The sequence below is a fragment of the Manis javanica genome, chromosome 6, assembly GCF_040802235.1.
Source record: "Manis javanica isolate MJ-LG chromosome 6, MJ_LKY, whole genome shotgun sequence".
NCBI lineage: Eukaryota > Metazoa > Chordata > Mammalia > Pholidota > Manidae > Manis > Manis javanica.
In genome coordinates this window covers 40,324,789-40,343,697 of record NC_133161.1, presented here as the reverse complement: position 1 = coordinate 40,343,697, position 18,909 = coordinate 40,324,789, and the positions used below count along the sequence as shown (strand labels likewise).

At 39.7% G+C, this 18,909-nt stretch overlaps 1 protein-coding gene across 4 annotated transcripts in view; it reads right to left on the bottom strand.

Moving 5' to 3' along the window:
* AOAH (acyloxyacyl hydrolase) overlaps positions 1 to 18,909 on the bottom strand; it is a 162,845-nt gene that overhangs the window by 47,715 nt on the left and 96,221 nt on the right. For all 4 annotated transcript variants that reach the window (XM_073238597.1, XM_017661440.3, XM_037027507.2 and 1 more), the window contains one exon: positions 15,474 to 15,556. In XM_073238597.1, coding sequence (XP_073094698.1) covers positions 15,474 to 15,556 — 83 coding nt within the window. The remainder of the gene's footprint in view (positions 1 to 15,473; positions 15,557 to 18,909) is intronic.

Below are 18,909 nucleotides of genomic sequence, written 5' to 3'. Positions count from 1 at the left end.
TCAGAACCTCACCCCCCCTGCTTTGAGAGAAATCTTCTGTATCTGTGGATGTCTTGCTGCCCTTGTCTAGCCTGGATTAATACTTAGTCCATAGGCACACACCTGATCATCTGATCGTCTACATTTGCCTTCTTACAGCACTAAACTATGTTTTCTACCTTTATCTTGCATCTACCTACCACTTCAGCATTTTATTAAAAATAAAAATAATAATAATAATAGGAGAAATGTGGGATCAACATATAAATCAAGTACAAAAATCAAATGAATATTCATATTTGACCTGATGGTTTATAGGTCATATTGCATGATCAAAACCGAAAGTTTCTGTGATGAATGCCCTTGTACTGTTCACCATGTAAGAATTTATTCACTCTGTAAGAATTCGTTCACCATGTAAGAACTTGTTCATTATGCTTCAGAAGATTGGAGACTGACGAGAATTAGGCTTGAGATGGATTAATGATTGTACATTGAGCATTGACCCCCTTATACTGAATTTTATTGTTGTTAACAACCATTTGATCAATAAATATGAGAGATGCCCTCTCAAAAAAAAAAAAAATACTCTTCTCCTTTGCAACTACATAGCTGTAATAAGCTAGATTTTTCTTCACAAATTTCAACCAAAACAGCATACTGTAACAGGTTGAAAGAGACAGCTATGAAATTCCATCTGCCTTTTATTAACCAGAGATTTGGAAAAAAATGTAAAGCAATGCTGTTCTTCTAACTAAATTTCGTTTGAAAATTCTTTTATTAAAAATACATCATTTATGTTAAAAAAAATACATTCAACAAAAATTTTAAGTATTTGTTATAATTCTGATTTCCAATTGTTAGACACAGGCTAAAAATGTTTTGTCTAATCAAAATTATTTCATGTAAATTGACTGGAACAAGACAGAGTCAAAATGAAATAGTAAGAATGGCAAGACTAAATTATCCTCTAGACATTTCTTTGTATCTGCACTTTTTTAGAAACATGCAGTTTATTGAAGTAAAATACACTGTGTAAAATTTATCATCTTATTTTTTAAAAATAAAGATTCATCTTAACTATTAAAAAAAAAAAAAAAAGATATGTACTTATTGCCACTGCAGGTTTTATATTTGTGGTTACCTAAGGTTCAAGGGAAGTTTCTTTATTATCTAACAGTCTAAATTAACTTGCTTATTATGCTATTTCAAACATAATCTAAAGGTTCTTTTTTTTCTCCCTTCTTCCTTCTCCACTCTATATATTAGGTGTCATACTCTGTTCTCTTTGTGTATCCCTTGACTGACTTTGTGGGTAATTGATTTAATTTTGCATTTGATTAGTAATTGATTGGTTTACTTCCTTTAGTATGGTTTATTTTCTCTGTTGATAGCTATCTAGAGAAGTCCCTTTAGAATACCCTGTAGGGAGATTTGTGGGAGGTAAATTCCCTCAACTTTTGCTTATTTGGAAATTGTTTAATCTCTGCTTCAAATTTAAATGATAATCTTGCTGGGTTGAGCATTGTTGGTTGGAAGCCCTTCTGTTTCAATGCGTTAAATTTATCATGCACTCCCTTCTGGCCTATTAAGGTTTCTGCTGAAAAGTCTGATGATAGCCTGATGGGCTTTATAGGTGGTCTTTTTTCTCTCTCTGGTTGCTTTGAATACTCTCTTCTTGTCCTTGATCTTTGCAATTTTGATTATTATATGTGTTGATGTAGTCTTCCTAGGGTCCCTTGTGTTGGGAGATCTGTGCACTTCCATGACCTGCGAGACTATTTCCTTCCCCAGATTGGGGAAGTTTTTAGCAGTTACTTCCTCAAACAGACCTTCTATCCCTTTTTCTCTCTCTTCTTCTTCTGGTACCCCTATAATGTGATATTGTTCCTTTTGGATTGATTGCACAGTTCTCTTAGTGTTCTTTCATTCCTAGAGATCTTTTTTCTCTCTGTGCCTCAGCTTCTTTGTATTCCCACTTTCTAATTTCTATTTCATTTACTGTCTTCTCTACCTCACCTAGTCTGCTTTTAGATCCCTCCATTGTATGTTTCATTTCAGATACTGTATTTTTCAAAGTTTGTATCTCTTTCTTGAATTTCTCCCTGAGGTCTTGAATATATTTCTGTATCTCTATGAGCATGTTTATGATTTTTATTTTGAAATCTTTATCAAGAAGATTGGTGATTTCATTTTCACTTAACTCTCTTTCTGGTGTGTGAGGGATTTTGGTTTATACAAAATTCTTTTGCTGTTTCATAGTCTGAATGATTATTATGGAATAATAACTTTGTGTAGGCTGCTCCCTCTAGTGCCCAGAAGCTATACTTTCTGTAGCTGCCTACCACCTGGAACAATGGTGTGGTTTTTTCCCCCAGATGTAGGCAGTCTGTCGCAGTTTTCTTTCTGTCATTCTTTCAGGCCTCGTTGTATTCATGGAATAATAACTTTGTGTAGGCGGCGCCCTCTAATGCACAGAAGCTCTGCTCCCTGGAGCTGTCAAGCACCTGGAGTAATGGCAGTGGTCGCAGGCAAGTAGCACTGGCACCTGCTGGTAGGAAAGAGTTTCTTCCTGCTTCCCAGCTGAAGTGCCTGCCTCCACTGCCAGGTCCAGTGGGCCGAGCACACAGGGAGGAACCTCTGTGTTACACCCCTGTAGCTGCTGGAGGTGGGGCCACCCTCTGACTGGCCTGGTGTGATGGCAGGAGCAGCAGGTGTGTGGACTGGTGCCTGCCAGGAGGAAGGAGCTTCAGGCTGTGTATCACAGTGGGTGACCTCTGGGCTGCATTGCCAGCCAGGGTGAAGGAGCATCTGAAGCTCCTGAAAGTTCCCAGCCTGCTGTGCTGAGTATGCTGGGGCAATTTTGTCCACCTGCCCTCTCTCCTGAGCAGCAAGCTCTGTGTAATTTTTCACCTTTAATACCCCTCTCAGTGTTGGGAAGTCTTTCAAAGTGTCTGCCTTTCTTTTGTTCTGGAGTGGCCAGTTGTGTATACCTGTTCTTCACAGGTAGCTGGAATCTCAGTCTCTCTGAGTAGTCTGCCTGTCTTTGCTTTCCAACCCCACTACTCTCCAGAGCACCATGTAATATGGGTTCTTGCTCCTGGAGCAGATCTCCATGGGTGGGTATTTAGCAGTCTTGGGCTTCTACTTCCTCCGCGCTCTGTTTCTCTTTCTCCTGGCTGTGAGCTGGAATTGGGAGAGTGCTTGGATCCTGCCGGATCGTGGCTTTGCTTCTTTACCCTTTTCTGTGAGGTCTTCTTTTTTCCTCAATTACAGGCAGTCTGTTCTGCAGTCTTCAGGTCACTCTTTCAATATTAGTTGTATTTGCTGTATTTTCATGTTATATGTGATTTGGGGAGGAGGTTTCTGCCTCGCTTCTCATCTTTTTCCTAACTAGGATGGCCTTAGTTCCATTCTTAAAGTCTTTGGAATGCTACTAAGTATCAGATCCATGCATTTGAAGCTCAAGAGTGAACCCAAGAGTTCATGAACAACTTCATGGGGTTGCTTTCCAAGCTCTTTCCTCCCCATGATCTTTCTAGTAATTTCTGGTTCCCTGGGCTCCCCTCTTCTATCCTAAAGCCCTAACTTTTTTTCTTCCACTCTCCTATGCACTTTCTACAAATCCGCTTGTGGTAGAACCTAGTGATAGGAGGACAGCGTGAGAAAATATGAAATAGGGGGTTTGCCACATCTTCCTGAGGCCACAGCTCTTCCAACTGGAGAGGAAATCCCTCCCCCTAGAATTTTAGACAACTACAAGTCCCCACTGTTAACGCTGTCACTGCCAGGAAACCCATTTCCCACTTCTAGAGTGAGAACTAGAGGATTTCTTATGATGTGATCTCTCATCAGAAATCAACAAAGGACAACAAAATGCTAATGTCATTGCTGTTTTGGTGGTATTCCTAATTCTGGTTTTCTTTTTCAATCTGCCTGCTACCATTTACTCTCCAGAGGTCCTTCAATATCTCTCCCATACATTCTGTCCAGGTTTGATGGCCATATTCAGTGCGACATACAGGGTGGAGTGTGCTAACTCTATCGTACCCAGAACCAGGAACTCAAATGCATTAGAGTATAAGAAGTTCATGAGAAACATGGTGTCATACATAGACCTAAAATAACTCTAATAAATTTATTTGACTTTAATAAGATTTTAAATAATTCAAATTTTGCTTGCATTTTTATAATTCAGGAAGCATTTTGAAGAGCATGATTTGTATAATCCAGCTAAAAAAAATCGGCTGTGAGAAATTTAAGTTCCTTATTATTCTAAAAATGTTTGCTTGAAGTAAGCAGATTCAGACTAGTATATTGACCTTCATCTCAAAATAGTAGGCACTTAATAATTGTTTGTTGTGACAGTTTCTGATGATGTTTCCACTACTGAAAATGCTTTCAAATTCATAAGCATGGTTCTGAATTTCTATGACAAACCAGATAAATGATTCCCCCAAACATATATTTTTTAAATGAATGTAATAGCCTTCCCAGTGTGGCTCTATTCTACCTCCTAGTCTCTTGACTTAGCTTCACAAGTATCCTTTAGCTACAGTGAACTTCTCTGCCCCTCTTCCCCAAAGATATTGTGCCCTGGAGCCTCTGTGCACTGAGTCACCACCTCCCTATGCTTTCTGAATACCTATTTTTTTCCTTCATGGCTCTATGGTCAAATGTACCTTCTTTGTGAAGTTTCCCTCTCCTTTTCCAGGCAGAGTTAAATGTCTCTCACCTCCACTGGCCTCAACCTACCTCTATATTAGTGTCATTTGTAAGAACCATAATTGTTTCCTTATTTGTCTCTCTTTTCCTTTTAGTTATAATTTTCTTGAAGGCCAGGACTTCATCTTGTTCATCTTTCTGTTTCTAGCACCTATTGCAATACTAGAAAGAGAGGGATTGGCAGGGGCAAAATCAAGTGAAAAATGAGAGGAAAGGAAATAAAAGAGATCAGAGGTAAAATGTACATCCCAGAATGCCTTGGAGCTTATAAAAAACCATAAAATTCATTTAAGGTATCAACACAAGTAGCATTGAGCTTTCCCCATTATGTCCTTTATCTCAAGTCCTAAACAAGATCTCCCAGGACTTCAGGACCCCTTGCCATTCACAGTTACATAAAACCGTAGAAGATACTTGCTTCTGAATTGGCTTCTGCAGGTATGCAGATTCAAGAGATACAGGATAAAAATCTTGAACTAACCGAAGACTTTAAAGCACACCTTCTTCACTTTACAGTTATTGCCACGTGAACTGCTCTTACTGAGATGAACTGCATGGAACAAGAGAAGCCAGGAAGGGTTGTATAGATAAATCCTAAGAAAGAGTCCCACTTGGATCAGAATGTGTCCATTGTCTAAGGATTCTTTGAAATTGAAAGCCTGGAAAATATTAAAGATGGGAATGTGGTCCCCTAATAAAAGGAGGGAAATATGTATATCTATATGAAATGTGACAAACTGAAATGTTTCTCTTTCAAAAGTTTCTATTATATTTAAACATTGTATTTTGGAGATACAATTGGTCCTTAGGAGAAATACCAGTTTTGATGCTTGCCAACATTGACAATATCTATAATAGATCAAGCATCTCAGAAATAGGTATTAAAATCTGTCTTTGTTGTTGTGACCACACTGGATCATAGCTCCCAAACAGACATGTCCTAGTTGTTTTGTTACATATAATTTGTCATCTTCTCTCAACATTTTGGGTTGAGACAACATACTCAACCTAGTAGTTGTGTTCACCAAATATTCCCTGAGGGTCTACTTCTGCTTGGTAAAGGTGGCTTCTTTGCTTTTCTCCTATACTCTGTAGCTTTCAAAACGGTGTCTTAAAATTTTCATTGGAAATGATTTCCAGAAAGTTGAGGTGATTTCCAGAAGTCAAATAATAAATAAGACAGAGGATTTGCACATACAGATTCCCTAAATGTGAACATTTTTCATAATCAAAGAACAATGATCAAAATCAGGAATTTAACATTGGTATAGTACTATCATCTAATCTAATTCAAATTTAACTTAGTGTCCCACTAAAGACCACTTTCTGGGTCAAGATCCAATTCAGGATCACATATTGTTTAGTTTCCTGTCTCTCAGTCTCCTTTATTTGGACTGATTCCTCCGTCTTTCTTTGTCTATCATGACCTTGACACTTTTGAAGAGTACTGGCCAATTATTTTGTGGAATGCCCTTCACTTTGGATCTGTCTTTTGTTTCTTCATGATTAAATTCAGGTTATATATTTTTGGTAAGAATACAAGAGCAGATGGTCAGTTAGCCACGTAAAGGTACAAAACTACTTTGTTCTAGAATAGAGATCATGGGGGTTATAAAAATAATAAGCCCTCATATTTATAACTGAATTCAGGTAAGCCTAGATTAATATTCTATAGTTTGTGTCTTTATTCTTCTTTTACTTTTTTCTTGCCTTTATCCCTTTCCGAGAGGACCACTTTTGATAAAGAAGGCTGGCACAGAATGCTGAGTTAATGTATTTAATTCTAACATTCAGCTGCCTTCAGGGCCAGTGTTGGTTGTCCTAGAGAGCAAGATGGTAGCTTTTGAAGCCAGAATCCAAAAAGTGGACAGTATGGCATGGCTAGGAGCATGGACAGATAAACTCTGGTATGTCTGGTATGAGACAGAGACATGGGTTTAAGCTCTACCACTGACAAGTTAATGGATCTGGGCAAGTTACTTAACCTTTCTGAGCCTTAGTTTCCTCATCTGTAAAATAGGGTTGCTTTATGGATTAAATGGGGATAGAGTAAGTAAAGTACTTAGTAAACTGTTTTGCTTAGAGAAGATACTTTTTAGGAACTAATATGTTTCTCTCCAAAATGTGTATGTTGAAATCTAATCCCCACTGTGGTGGTATTATGAGGTAGGACCTTTGAGAGGTAATTAGGTCAAGAGGACTGAGTCCTAGTGCACAGGACTAATGCCCTTATAAGAAGAGGCAGACAGCCCGTCTGCTCTCTATTTGCCATGTCATCAGAGGAGATGGTGGTGAGTCAGCATTTTGCATCCTGGAAGAGGCTGTTACCAGAGCCTGCCCACGCTGCTGGCACCCTGATCTCAGATTTCCAGCCTCCAGGACTAGGAGAAATCATTTCTGTTGTTTAAAAGCCACCCAGTCTATGTACTTCGTTAAAGCAGTCTGAACTAAGCCAGCAGGACTCAGTAGTAGCTAAAGTCTATAAAAGCAGTTATAACAATAGCAACATAAACAACTATCAGCTAAATTCACACACCCTGCTAATGGGTGGCCCTGGAGGGGCAGGCCCTGACCAGTGAATGTGCTGGGCAGCACTTCTGGGTAAAACACACGATTAACTGCCTAGGGCCCGAAGGGACATCAACATTTTCTTTCTGGCTCTGAAGTAAGTCCTGATAGTGCTGTTCCTGCCCAGGGCAAGTGCCTCTGACAGTTCTTTTGCTTGTTGAAGAGGCAAAATCCTTTCTGTCAGATCTCTTCAAGTTCAGCAGAAGGATGGACTGCTCCCTCCGGGCTGCTCCTGTTAGGATACCGCTCAGAGGCAGCTTCTCTCCTGCTGCTCACCCAGGGCCTGGTCCACTTGTTGGAGCTATTTCTTGTGTTTGCACTTTCTGATGTTTGTGCATTGAGGTCCTAGGTCCACTTGAACTTGAATAATTCCTAGCTATGTATACTTGGGAGAGGGGTCAAAATCTCAAATGGCCACAGGGCCAGGTAGCTGAGCCCACTGCGAAGGGAGCAGAGCCAGAGCTGTGGCCAAGTGTACTGCATGTAATCCCCACAAAGGAGTGGCCATTACTCAGCTGCGGCCCATGGTTACCAGGCAGGAGTGGGGCTGTGTTACCACAGCTGCCAATATGCTAAGAGAAATAGTAAATGGGATTTTTATGTAAAAAGCTCCGGATTTTTAAATATCAGCAATGAATTACATTAAAAAACAAAAAACTAACACATGGAGTGAGTCTGAGGATTGCTAATGTAAAACACAATGATTTAGAATTTCAGCATCACAGAGCTTGGATGGAAGTTGAAATGATCTGGTTTAAGCCCTTTATTTTACACATATGGAAACTACGTGCAGAAGAGGTTCAAGATCAAATCTCATTGTCAGCCAAGGCATTAGGGGCAGGGTTGGGTAAGTGAAGCTGCAAACATACACATTTTATTGTTAAAATTCTCCATTTTTATATCTGTATACTTTCAGTTAGTCTCTGCTCCTCACTCTCCCAGTAAATGGACAAGCATATGGGTAGAGAGAGGGGTGGCCTCACATTGTAGGAAGATTGGGACCAGAAGAAAAATTCTAGTAAGCATTCTTGACTTTCTGAAAACAAAAAACTCAAAACAGGTGTTTACACCAAGGTTTTGCTATTGTGAAAACAAAATGAGGAAGGCTGCCAGTGAAAAAGACATTCTATTCCAAGGTAGTATGAAGTCACATTTGGAAACTGAAGCGATCCTATGTGTGGCCCATAAACCGGCCAGTCAAGAGTGGCCCCATTCCGCGGGCTGCAGCGCAGACATTCAGGGACTGGTGTTTACTTGCTTTTTAAAGCAGATGAGTCTTGTTTCTTTGGAAGTAGATGACTTACAAATTTTTGTTTAAATTACATACTGAATACCACTTTAACCCTTCATTTTAAATGAACTGTAATCTTGCCAATCATGGTTTCTGCCCACCGTGGAGATACTCAGGTTGGCAAAAGATTACTGTGTATGCTTTTCTTCTCTTCAGAAGTTAAATGTAAACCCCGAGAGTTATTTGGCTTTAAGAAAAAAAGTGTGTCAGGTTGACAAGTCCCTACTATGTGCAGCACAGGCTGCACTCAGCTGCTGGAAGGATGAACAGGGTTCCCAAGCGGCTTGGGCTCACAGTCAGGCTGCGAAGACAAACTGGGAGCAAGTAACTCAGCTCCAAGCCCAGGAAAGCACAGCAGCAGAGGCAGGAACAATGGGCTTGTGCAATGGAGTGGTCGGCTCTGCTGGGCGTGTGAGTGGGGAATGAGGTCAGGCGAGCACAGTGAGGGCTGCATAAAAGCTAACATTCACTGAGTCCTTGCTGAGCATGAGGCCCCAGAGAGCAGAACATGCTGAGTAGGTATAGGAGATGGTTTTGGAGTCCATGTCTGCTGTGTGGCCTTCCCAGCTGGATATTGACTTAAAGGTCTAGTCTCTGAGGGGTCATCATCTCTGAGGGAGAGGTGAAACCCTTCATCTGCTCCTCCTTCCAGCATGTTCTAGAGCACCTGCTCAACTAGCCAAGGCTTGTTCTCTTCCTCCTCCCACCTCATAGCTTCCATCCCTTGCCCTACATCCTCAGGGGTCCTCAGCTGCCCTGCCCTCAGCTCTAACGCCCCTCTGCCCTAATCCTGCCCTTTCTTCGAGCCTAGAGAGGGGGCCCTGAGCCCAATCTCAGGCAGTACCATCTCCCCTTCCCCAGGGCTCCCTCTGCAGCCCTGTCTTGCCCCAGCTCCCCTCTTCTAGTCTCAGACCTGTCCTCTACCAGTTCCCATCACTTTCCCTCTTATCCCGAGCCCCACTTCGTCCTCCAGATAGCCCCTTCTTTCTCCCAGCTTCTCCAGGCTGGGCCAGCTGCCCCTCCCTATCCTCCCACTGTCCCCAGGGGCCCGGAGACCCAATCCTAGAAGCCCTTCTTTCTGCCTTTGAGCTCTGGGAGCCACAGACACTCCCATCACAGACATGTATTTTTTAAATTAATTTTTGTTTTTTTCAAATCTACTTGATTCTTTAAAAAAAGAAAATTTACACTGAAAAAGTGATTGATTTTTTAAAAATGCTGAGTAAATAACAGTACAGATGGTAGGTGGAGTTAGCAATGATAATGGATGTTTAGGAAGCACTGCATTTTCCCCATTCAACCTTACAACAGCCTCATGTAGTTCAGATATGGACTGTTATTTTCCCCTCTGTGCAAAGTGGGCCCCATCTGGGTTTTCTGATGAATTTCACAATGTCATGTGACATAGCAAGGGCTTGGCTTTATTGGACAAAAGGAAAACTTACAAGGCTGAGTTCATTTCCCAAACTCCTCACCCCACTGAGTTTGGGTACAGCCTCTCCCTCAGCAGAATGGGGTGCAGACTTGTTGTCTAGACAACCCAGAATGAGATCCCAAGGCTGCCTCTGGCAACTGTGCTCATTGAACCCTGATACCCCACCTTAGAGATGCAGAAACAGACCTGAGAGATTGAACCACTTGTCCAAATCACACACCAACTCCAGGACCTAAATTTAAAACCTACCTGCTATTTGATACTGCAAAGAAAGGAGAAGATTTTATGGGAGAACAAGGAGGCTCCTGTTCTCTGGGCCTCACTTTGCATTCTAGAAGTAAGCTGATGTTCTGCACGAGCCAGTCAGCCCTTCGGTGTTCTGGCCCTTTTCCCCTTCAATGGACTGGCCCCTCCTGCCTGGGATGTTTGGCATGTTGGAAGCTGTAAGAGCTGCTGCAAACCATCTCTTTGTTAATTGGAAAGATTTAGCAGGGGGCTTGATGTGCCTAACCCCCACACCAGAGAATGAGTAACCAAATTGAAGGTGACGCCAACACTTACATTTTAAAATGCTTTATAATAGCTGGCAGTGGTTCATGGTAGAGGCATCTATGAAAATTTTTGACATTTTGTACATAAACATCAAGATGAAAATAAGAGCTGTTTCTTTAATCCTTACTATACAATTTTGAAGAAACACTTTAATATTCCATTCAACACTTTGTTCCCTTTCTCCTCTTTCTCTGTTGTTGGTTCTGAAAACTAAGTGTAGCCATAAATATGCAGGATGTAGAAAGCTGGCTTTTCCTATATCTAATAAAAACCCTGGGGAGTAATTGAAATAACTTGGCGTGGGTTGTCAGGTTACACGCTGCATAATATCAGAAGAAAGTGCATAGTGAGGGAAGGCAGTAGAAACTAAGGAAAGGGGCTGGAGAATAAAACCAGAACACTAAATAACGAGTATCTGTAAAAAACTAAAAAAAAATCCTTTTGGAATTTTCCTTAGAAAAACAGTCAAGAAGCACCTTCAAAGAAGTTGTACTAGACAAAGTGTATGTTCTGTGTATTTCTAAGGATTGCAAATTTAAAGACAAGGAAGGAAATCATCCCTTCCTTACCTCCTGGCATCTTCTCATTAGACAAAAGTCTGACAGAAGCCACAGGTTTGGATCAAATTTTGACATGCATGTTTTTTCATGAGTAGGCTCTCCTCCCATCTCCTATTTCCTTTTATCTCCACAATCTGAATTTTAAAGGAATGCTGTCAAGACCACATATCACAAAAGGATGAATGTCTGCTATAAATTGTACTGAGTACTTTCTGGTGTATCCTACTTTGGTCTTTTTAATTTTACAAAACATCCCTGCATTCATCGTGGGTAGGTAGTGAAGTGGAGGTGACATGCCTGGGTTTTATGAGAGAGAGAAATGCTGGTGTCTGTAGGTGCAGGAGAAAGGAGCTTACTGCCTGCAGAATCCCACTTCCACCTAACGTCATACCCTCAGCCTTGGGAACTTGGGCAGGCCCCTTAATGTTCCTACATTCATTTAACCAATGAATGTTATTGCCATATAAATGCTTTATATATTTTTATAATAATTTACACATTTTAATAATTTAAAATACCAACTATGTGTATAAATGTAACTAAAAAGCATTATTTCTACATAAAAATAGTCATTATTTCTATAATAAAATATAATTTTTGGAATATTTTCTACCAGTCTTTTCATGTACAGCTAGTTTTTCTTTTATGTTAAAAAATATAATAGAAGTAAAAGACCTGTACCCTGAAAACTACAAGACACTCCTAAGAGAAATTAAAGAGGACACTAACAAATGGAAATTCATCCCATGCTCTTGGCTAGGAAGAATTAATACTGTCAAAATGGCCATCCTGCCTAAAGCAATCTACAGATTCAATGCAATCCCTATCAAAATACCAATAGCATTCTTCAACGAACTGGAACAAATAGTTCTGAAATTCATATGGAATCACCAAAGACCCTGAATAGCCAAAGCAATCCTGAGAAGGAAGAATGAAGTGGGAGGGAATCTCACTCCCCAACTTCAAGCTCTACTACAAAGCCACAGTAATCAAGACAATTTGGTACTGGCACAAGAACAGACCCACAGATCAGGGGAACATAATAGAGAGTTCATATATTAACCCAAACATATACAGTCAATTAATATACTATAAGGAGCCATGGATATACAATGGGGAAATGACAGCCCCTTCAACAGCTGGTGTTGGCAAAACCGGACAGTTACAGATAAGAGAATGAAACGGGATCACTGTCTAACCCCATACACAAAAGTAAACTCCAAATGGATCAAAAACCTGAATGTAAGTCATGAAACCATAAAGCTCTTAGAAAAAAACATAGTCAAAAATCTCTTGGACATAAACATGAGGAACTTCTTCATGAACATATCTCCCCATGCAAGGGAAAGAAAAGCAAAGATGAACAAGTGGGACTATATCAAGCTGAAAGCTTCTGTACAGCAACGGACATTATCAATAGAACAAAAAACCATCCTACAGTATGGGAGAATATATTCATAAATGACATATCCAATAAAGGATTGACATCCAAAATATATAAAGAGTTCACACACCTTAACAAACAAAAAGCAAATAATCCAATTAAAAAATGGGCAGAGGAGCTCAATAGACACTTCTCCAAAGAAGAAATTCAGATGGCCAACAGGCACATGAAAAGATGCTCCACATCGCTAATCATCAGAGAAATGCAAATTAAAACCACAAAGAGATATCACCTCACACCAGTAAGGATTGCCACCATCCAAAAGACAAAGAACAACAAATGTTGGTGAGGTTATGGAGAAAAGGAAACCCTCCTACACTGCTGGTGGGAATGTAAATTAGTTCAACCATTGTGGAAAGCAGTATGGAGGTTCCTCAAAAAACTCAAAATAGAAATCCAATTTGACCCAGGAATTCCACTTCTAGGAATTTACCCTAAGGATGCAGCACTCCAGTTTGAAAAAGACAGATGCACCCCTATGTTTATCGCAGCACTTTTTACAATAGCCAAGAAATGGGAGCAACCTAAGTGTCTATCAGTAGATGAATGGATAAAGAAGATGTGGTACATATATACAATGGAATATTATTCATCCATAAGAAGAAAACAAATCCTACCATTTGCAACAACATGGATGGAGCTAGAGGATATTATGCTAGGTGAAATAAGCCAGGTGGTAAAAGACAAGTATCAAATGATTTTACTCATTTGTGGAGTATAAGAGCAAAGAAAAAAACTGAAGGAACAAAACAGCAGCAGACTCACAGAACCCAAGAATGGACTAACAGTTACCAAAGAGAAAGGACTGGAGAAGATGGGTGGGATGGGAGGGACAAAGGGGGAAAAGGGGCGTTGTGATTAGCAGTCATAATGTAGGGAGTGGAAGGTACAGGAGGGCTGTAAAACACAGAGAAGACAAGTAGTGATTCTACAGTATCTTACTACGCTGATGGACAGTGACTGTAATGGGGTGTGTGGTGGGGACTTGATGATGGGGGGAGTCTAGTAACCATAGTGTCCTCACATAATTGTAGATTAATGATACCAAAATAAAACAAAAACAAAAACAAATATAGTAGAAATTGAATTATACTATCCAATTTAATACCCTGATTTTTCTTTTGTTAGTGTTTTGTCTAATAAATAACTGAAAATATATGGGCTTTTAACCATCATTTTCTAGAGCTGCATAATATCCTACGTAGGTGTTTTTGTTCCTTGTGTCTATGGTCCACATTGACAGAGAGGTCTGGATGGTGTTGGAGCTGTTAGCATCTCACTAAATGAGAAGAACAAGTGCAAGGGGCGAAGTTCACTTTGTATATATGATGATTAACAGCCAGGTTCAGTCAAAACTTTCTGCTAAATTGTCAGTTGTGTTTGTGTGCTGAGAGGGGAGGCCAATCTTTTCCATAGATTATCTCTGATCATAGACCAGTGACTGTGTTATATTTGTGGTGTCTGAATGGAGGGAGACAGGCTGGCCACAAAATCCCAGCTCTGCAGTTTATTACCTCTGTGGTCCCAGACAAGGCTCCTGGTCTCTCTATGCCCATTCTCTCAGCTGTGGATATCATTATAATTCCTTGATTCTGAGGAATATATTTTAGCACATTTTATAATAATTCCTTGATTCTGAGGAATATATTTTAGCACATTTTATATTGGGTTGGGTGCTGTAGTCAACATGTATGTTGTAGCTTGTTTTCCTTACTTTTTCTTCCCTTACCACTCTCCACAGCTATTATATCAGTGTTATCTTAGAATTGAAGAAATATAATAACACCAAGCCTCCAAGTTTGTTAAAAAATAAGCTGAAATATATACAGAAAGTGTTAGCACTTGGTAAGAGATCAATAAAGAGCAGCTATTATTTTATTAGTAAAAAATCCTATATTGTTCTTAGAATAGTAGAACATTTATTCTGTATAGAATATTTGTTAAAAGAAACACAGTATTTGTAGGTGATATATTTAGTTAAAACTTGTACCACTTGGAAAATTCCTTAACATCTTGTTGATTAGAGATGGTAACAGGGATGGCAAATAGGTTCAGCTTGGTGTGCCAAGTCTAATCTGTTGATCATGATTGTAAGAGTGCTGTGTTGTGAGAATCTCTGAGGTGGAATCTGGGTGTAGCAGACAAGAGTTCCAAGGATGATTAGTAAGATCTTCCTCCTCTTAGGAAGATGGAGTGGCAACATACACCCTAAGTGTTTGCCATCTCTGCATTACGGTGTCACAGAACATTTACTTAGCAATTCATTAAGGCACTGGCCAGGCATTGGCTTATCAATCAGCTTGAGTTTCATCAAAATCTTGTGGCAGTGGATTGCATCTAGGTCCAAGGTGTGTGGTGAGAACCACCAGGTAAGAAGCAAGGGCCTTAGACAGTGATGTCCAGGGAAACATGGTAAGCTGATAGAGACCTGCAAGTCTTCACAACATTCAGAAAACACATTCCTTCCCTGAATGGCTTTGGGGATTTCAGCCACAAACACTTAGCAATTTTCTTAAAATTCCAACCCTGGTAGAAATGTGGGAGGCTTTGCACTGAAGGGGAGCACAGAGGTTTCCAGTGACCTTGATTTTGTTCAGCCCTTGTTCTGCTTATGCTCACTTAGGTCTTGCCAACTGAGCCTCGAACGCCCTGCACCTTGGCCTTTCTAGAATTTTGCTGTTGGATGCCCAGCTGCCCATTGGTCTATGCCTTGAGTGCATCTTGTTCTTGTTCTCCTTTGCCATGGGTAAAAGGCTCTAATCCTGTAGTCCCTTTTGAACAGGGCCATGGTATTGGAAAGGGAGACTGTTTATCTTAGTCTATGGTCCTTGTCATTGAATTCTGAGCTTTTGTGGTACTTACAAAATAAAGTTAATCATTAAAGCATATTGGTGAAGGCTGAAGTGAAAAACTACATACCATTTCTTGAAATATTCTGGTAGTCCCTGTGATTGCAGTGGTTTCTTTTCCGTAAACGAAGGTAAATAGAGTTTTCTTTAATTCTGAAACAAATATATATGCATGTATTTAACATCAGAATATTAACATACTGAAGTTCAAAGAAGCATGTTTTTATTATGATTTTTTAAAATGTGATGGAAATAGACTCAAAATCAAATCTGTGCAGATATGTTTTCTCTAAATTGTCGATGCATTTTTAAGAATTATTACAAGAAACAGTCCTATAAAATGGGTTGCATGTGATATGGTAAGATTAATTTTTTCTTTATTTTTAAATTGAAGTATAGTTGACATAAAATACTCTGTTAGTTTCAGGTGTACAACATAGTGATTTGACAATTATATACATTATGAGATGCTCATCATTCTGAATGTAGTTACCATCTGTCACCTTATGGAGTTATTACAGTGTTACTGACCATATTCCCTATGCAGTGCTTTTCATCCCTGTAACTTACTTATTTCATAACTGAAACTTGTATCTCTTAATCTCCATCACCTATTTCTTCTGTCCCTCACCGTCTCCTGTCTTCCCTTCTGGCAGCCACAAGTTTGTTCTCTATATCTATGAGCCTGTTTCTAGTTTGTTGTCGTTTGTTTGTTCTTTATATACTTTCTTTTTTATGAGGACCTCCAGAGTCACCCCTTTCTAGTCTTTTTACCAAGAGCTGCTATAAGCCTCTGAAGTATTTGGTCATCTTTACCAGCTCTTGTATTTTGAACTGACCATATTCCTTTTATTCTTTCTGCTGCAGTGAAGCTGTGGCAGACACTCTTGCCCTTCAGATTCACCTCTCCAGTTCATCCATTTTAATAGAAGTTTCAGCAGGACATGAGCATGCCAGAATGATGACCGCTATCCCCAGCTTCCCTTGCAGCTAGGAGTGGCCACTTCACTAAGTTCTGAGCCATGAAATAGAAGTGGTAGTATCATCAGCAATTTCTGGGATTGTTTCTTAGGAAAGAATTGGCAGACAACCCTTGTTCCTTCTTTGCCCTCTTTCTCCATTCTGCTGCCCATAATGAGAATGCTACATATTGGATATGGTGATAAGTTTTACATTGGGAAGACAGAGTATGAGCTGGAAGGACCTGGATCCCTGAGGAGCTGCAGAGTTGAGCCCCCACACCAGACCTGGACTGCACATCTCTGATCTTTTACATGTGAGATAAATAAATTCATGTATTCTCTTATTTAAACCACCCATATGGTGTTTCTCTTTTACTTGTAGCTGAGTCTAATAGACACAGGGTTTAGGGACAAATTTGTGACTAGTATCAGGCTATAATTACACATATTTTAAATCATTTTCTTGTTTCCTCTTTGTGCCATCTTTGATTTTCTATCTTCTTTTGCCAAGCTTTAATTGCATTTAACTGTAATTTAATGCTATGTTTTCTATATTCTTATCAACTTCCTAAAATCATTTTTGAAACAAGAGACCAGGTATAAACTAGTGAATAATAATTAAACTCAGAAGTATTGAATGCTCTTCAAATGTATTGTATTTTCTTTTCATTATAATAGCTTTATATCTCAGAACCTTGCATAAATCACCATTTATTTTTAAGTGTCATGTAAATCTCACTCATTGTATTATAGTGTTTGCCAGTGCTTCAGAACAGTGAGCATGTGTCAGGTTTGGGCACTTAAGATGCCCTGAAAGCAGTATTTTTCTTGAAGTCTGAGGAACTAAATAATAGCATTTCTTAATAAAAGCCCAAGGTGTCTGAGCAATATTTTAAGTATGGGATGTTTGCATTGTGGTAGACTTTTGAATGATTTATTTTACTTTTTAAAATCAAAGTTACCCATGCACCTAGTTTAAAAAATCAAATTCGTTGTATTTTGTTACACAATAGGTAAACAGAAGAGATGATTATAGAATCCTAGGTCCAAATCATTTTTCCTCGGAAGTTTGAAGGAATTGATCCATTGACTTCTAACCTCCCAGTGTTCTCTGGAACTGTTCTGGGCCTCCATCCTTTGAAAGCTTGTAGTGGCATCTGTTCCAAGTGTTTTGAAATTTATGATGACAGGCGTGGTGTGGCTCTCTTTCCATTTATACTGTTAGACATTTGATGACCCTTTCAACCTGGAAATTCATCTCACTAAGTTCTGAGAGATGTTCTTGAATTAGTTAATTGATGATTCCCTCCTTTTTTTCTTAGAACTCTTATTATTTGGGTATCGGGTCTTCTAACTTTGCTAGTTTTTCTGTCTTACTTTCCATCTCTTTGTCTTCTGTTCTGTTTTCTGAATCATATCCCCAACTTTATCCTTCAGCCCTTCCTAAGAAATCATCTTACATCACTAGTGTCATTTCCACATGATATTTTTTGTTCTTTGAGTATCTCTCTAATGTTAACATAATGTTCTGGCAATATGAATGAAATACCTTATTTTTTTGAAGATATTAATTTTGGCTATTTTTATAAGTAGGATGTTAATTAGAGGTAAGCTTTTTTCACCGTAGAAAACAGTGTAATAGTCTGTTGTCTTGAAGTTGTTTTTTCTCTGTATTTTTGTATTGTCTTTCACATCCAAGGTTTCGCTCAGATGTCTGATGCCCCTAGGTGGTTTATATCTAAAAGTTTAAAAACTCAAAAGCTGATTGGAAAGTGCTTCTGGGTGTGGCTTGTTAAGAGAGGTCCTCACTGTTGGGTGGGCTGGCTGGGCCAGTTTCCGGGAACCCTAGCTTTCAGGGTCTCTGGAGCCTTCTTTCTTGGTGTACAAATTGCCTGGAGGAGGATCTTCCAGTGTCCAGCCGGGCTGCCAACCCTTGGGGGCTGGGGCTGGGTGGCCCTCCAATTCAGTGCAGGTGAGTGTTGGGTGGCCTCCCTTGTGTCTTGTGTCTCTCAGGCCAGAAGCCCTTTATTTTAGCATCTACAGAGAATAAACATCGAGTCTGATCTTAGATAAGGGAGGGGCAGCTGCCCACCTCTGTAAAGTTGGAAGGGAGCTGAGGCTCTAACTGCTTCTTCAGTAATCTTTCAACCAATATTTCTGTTTTTTTGTTTCACTTCCATTTCTAGAGCTACCATATGTAGCCAGTTTCCAAGTATTTGTGGGGTTCTGCCGTTCTTCTTGGCATTCCTCCTTCTAATTGGGATGCAGTTTCCCTCAGTCAACTAAGTCAGCTGCCACTTGTTCTTCTGGTGCCTGGATTCCAACATTTTGCAGCTGTTAGCTCTTTCTGTTCTCTTTGTCCTTGTGGACAAATTCATTTACTGTCATTTAGTGGGGTTTCTCAAGGGAGAGAAGTAAATGCTTTGTTCAATCTGCTATCTTACCCAGAGCCTGAAATGAATACTTCATACACTGCATCATTTATGCCCTCTGCCTTGGCTATTTTATTATATTTTGAAAAACCAGATGGGAAATGGACATTAG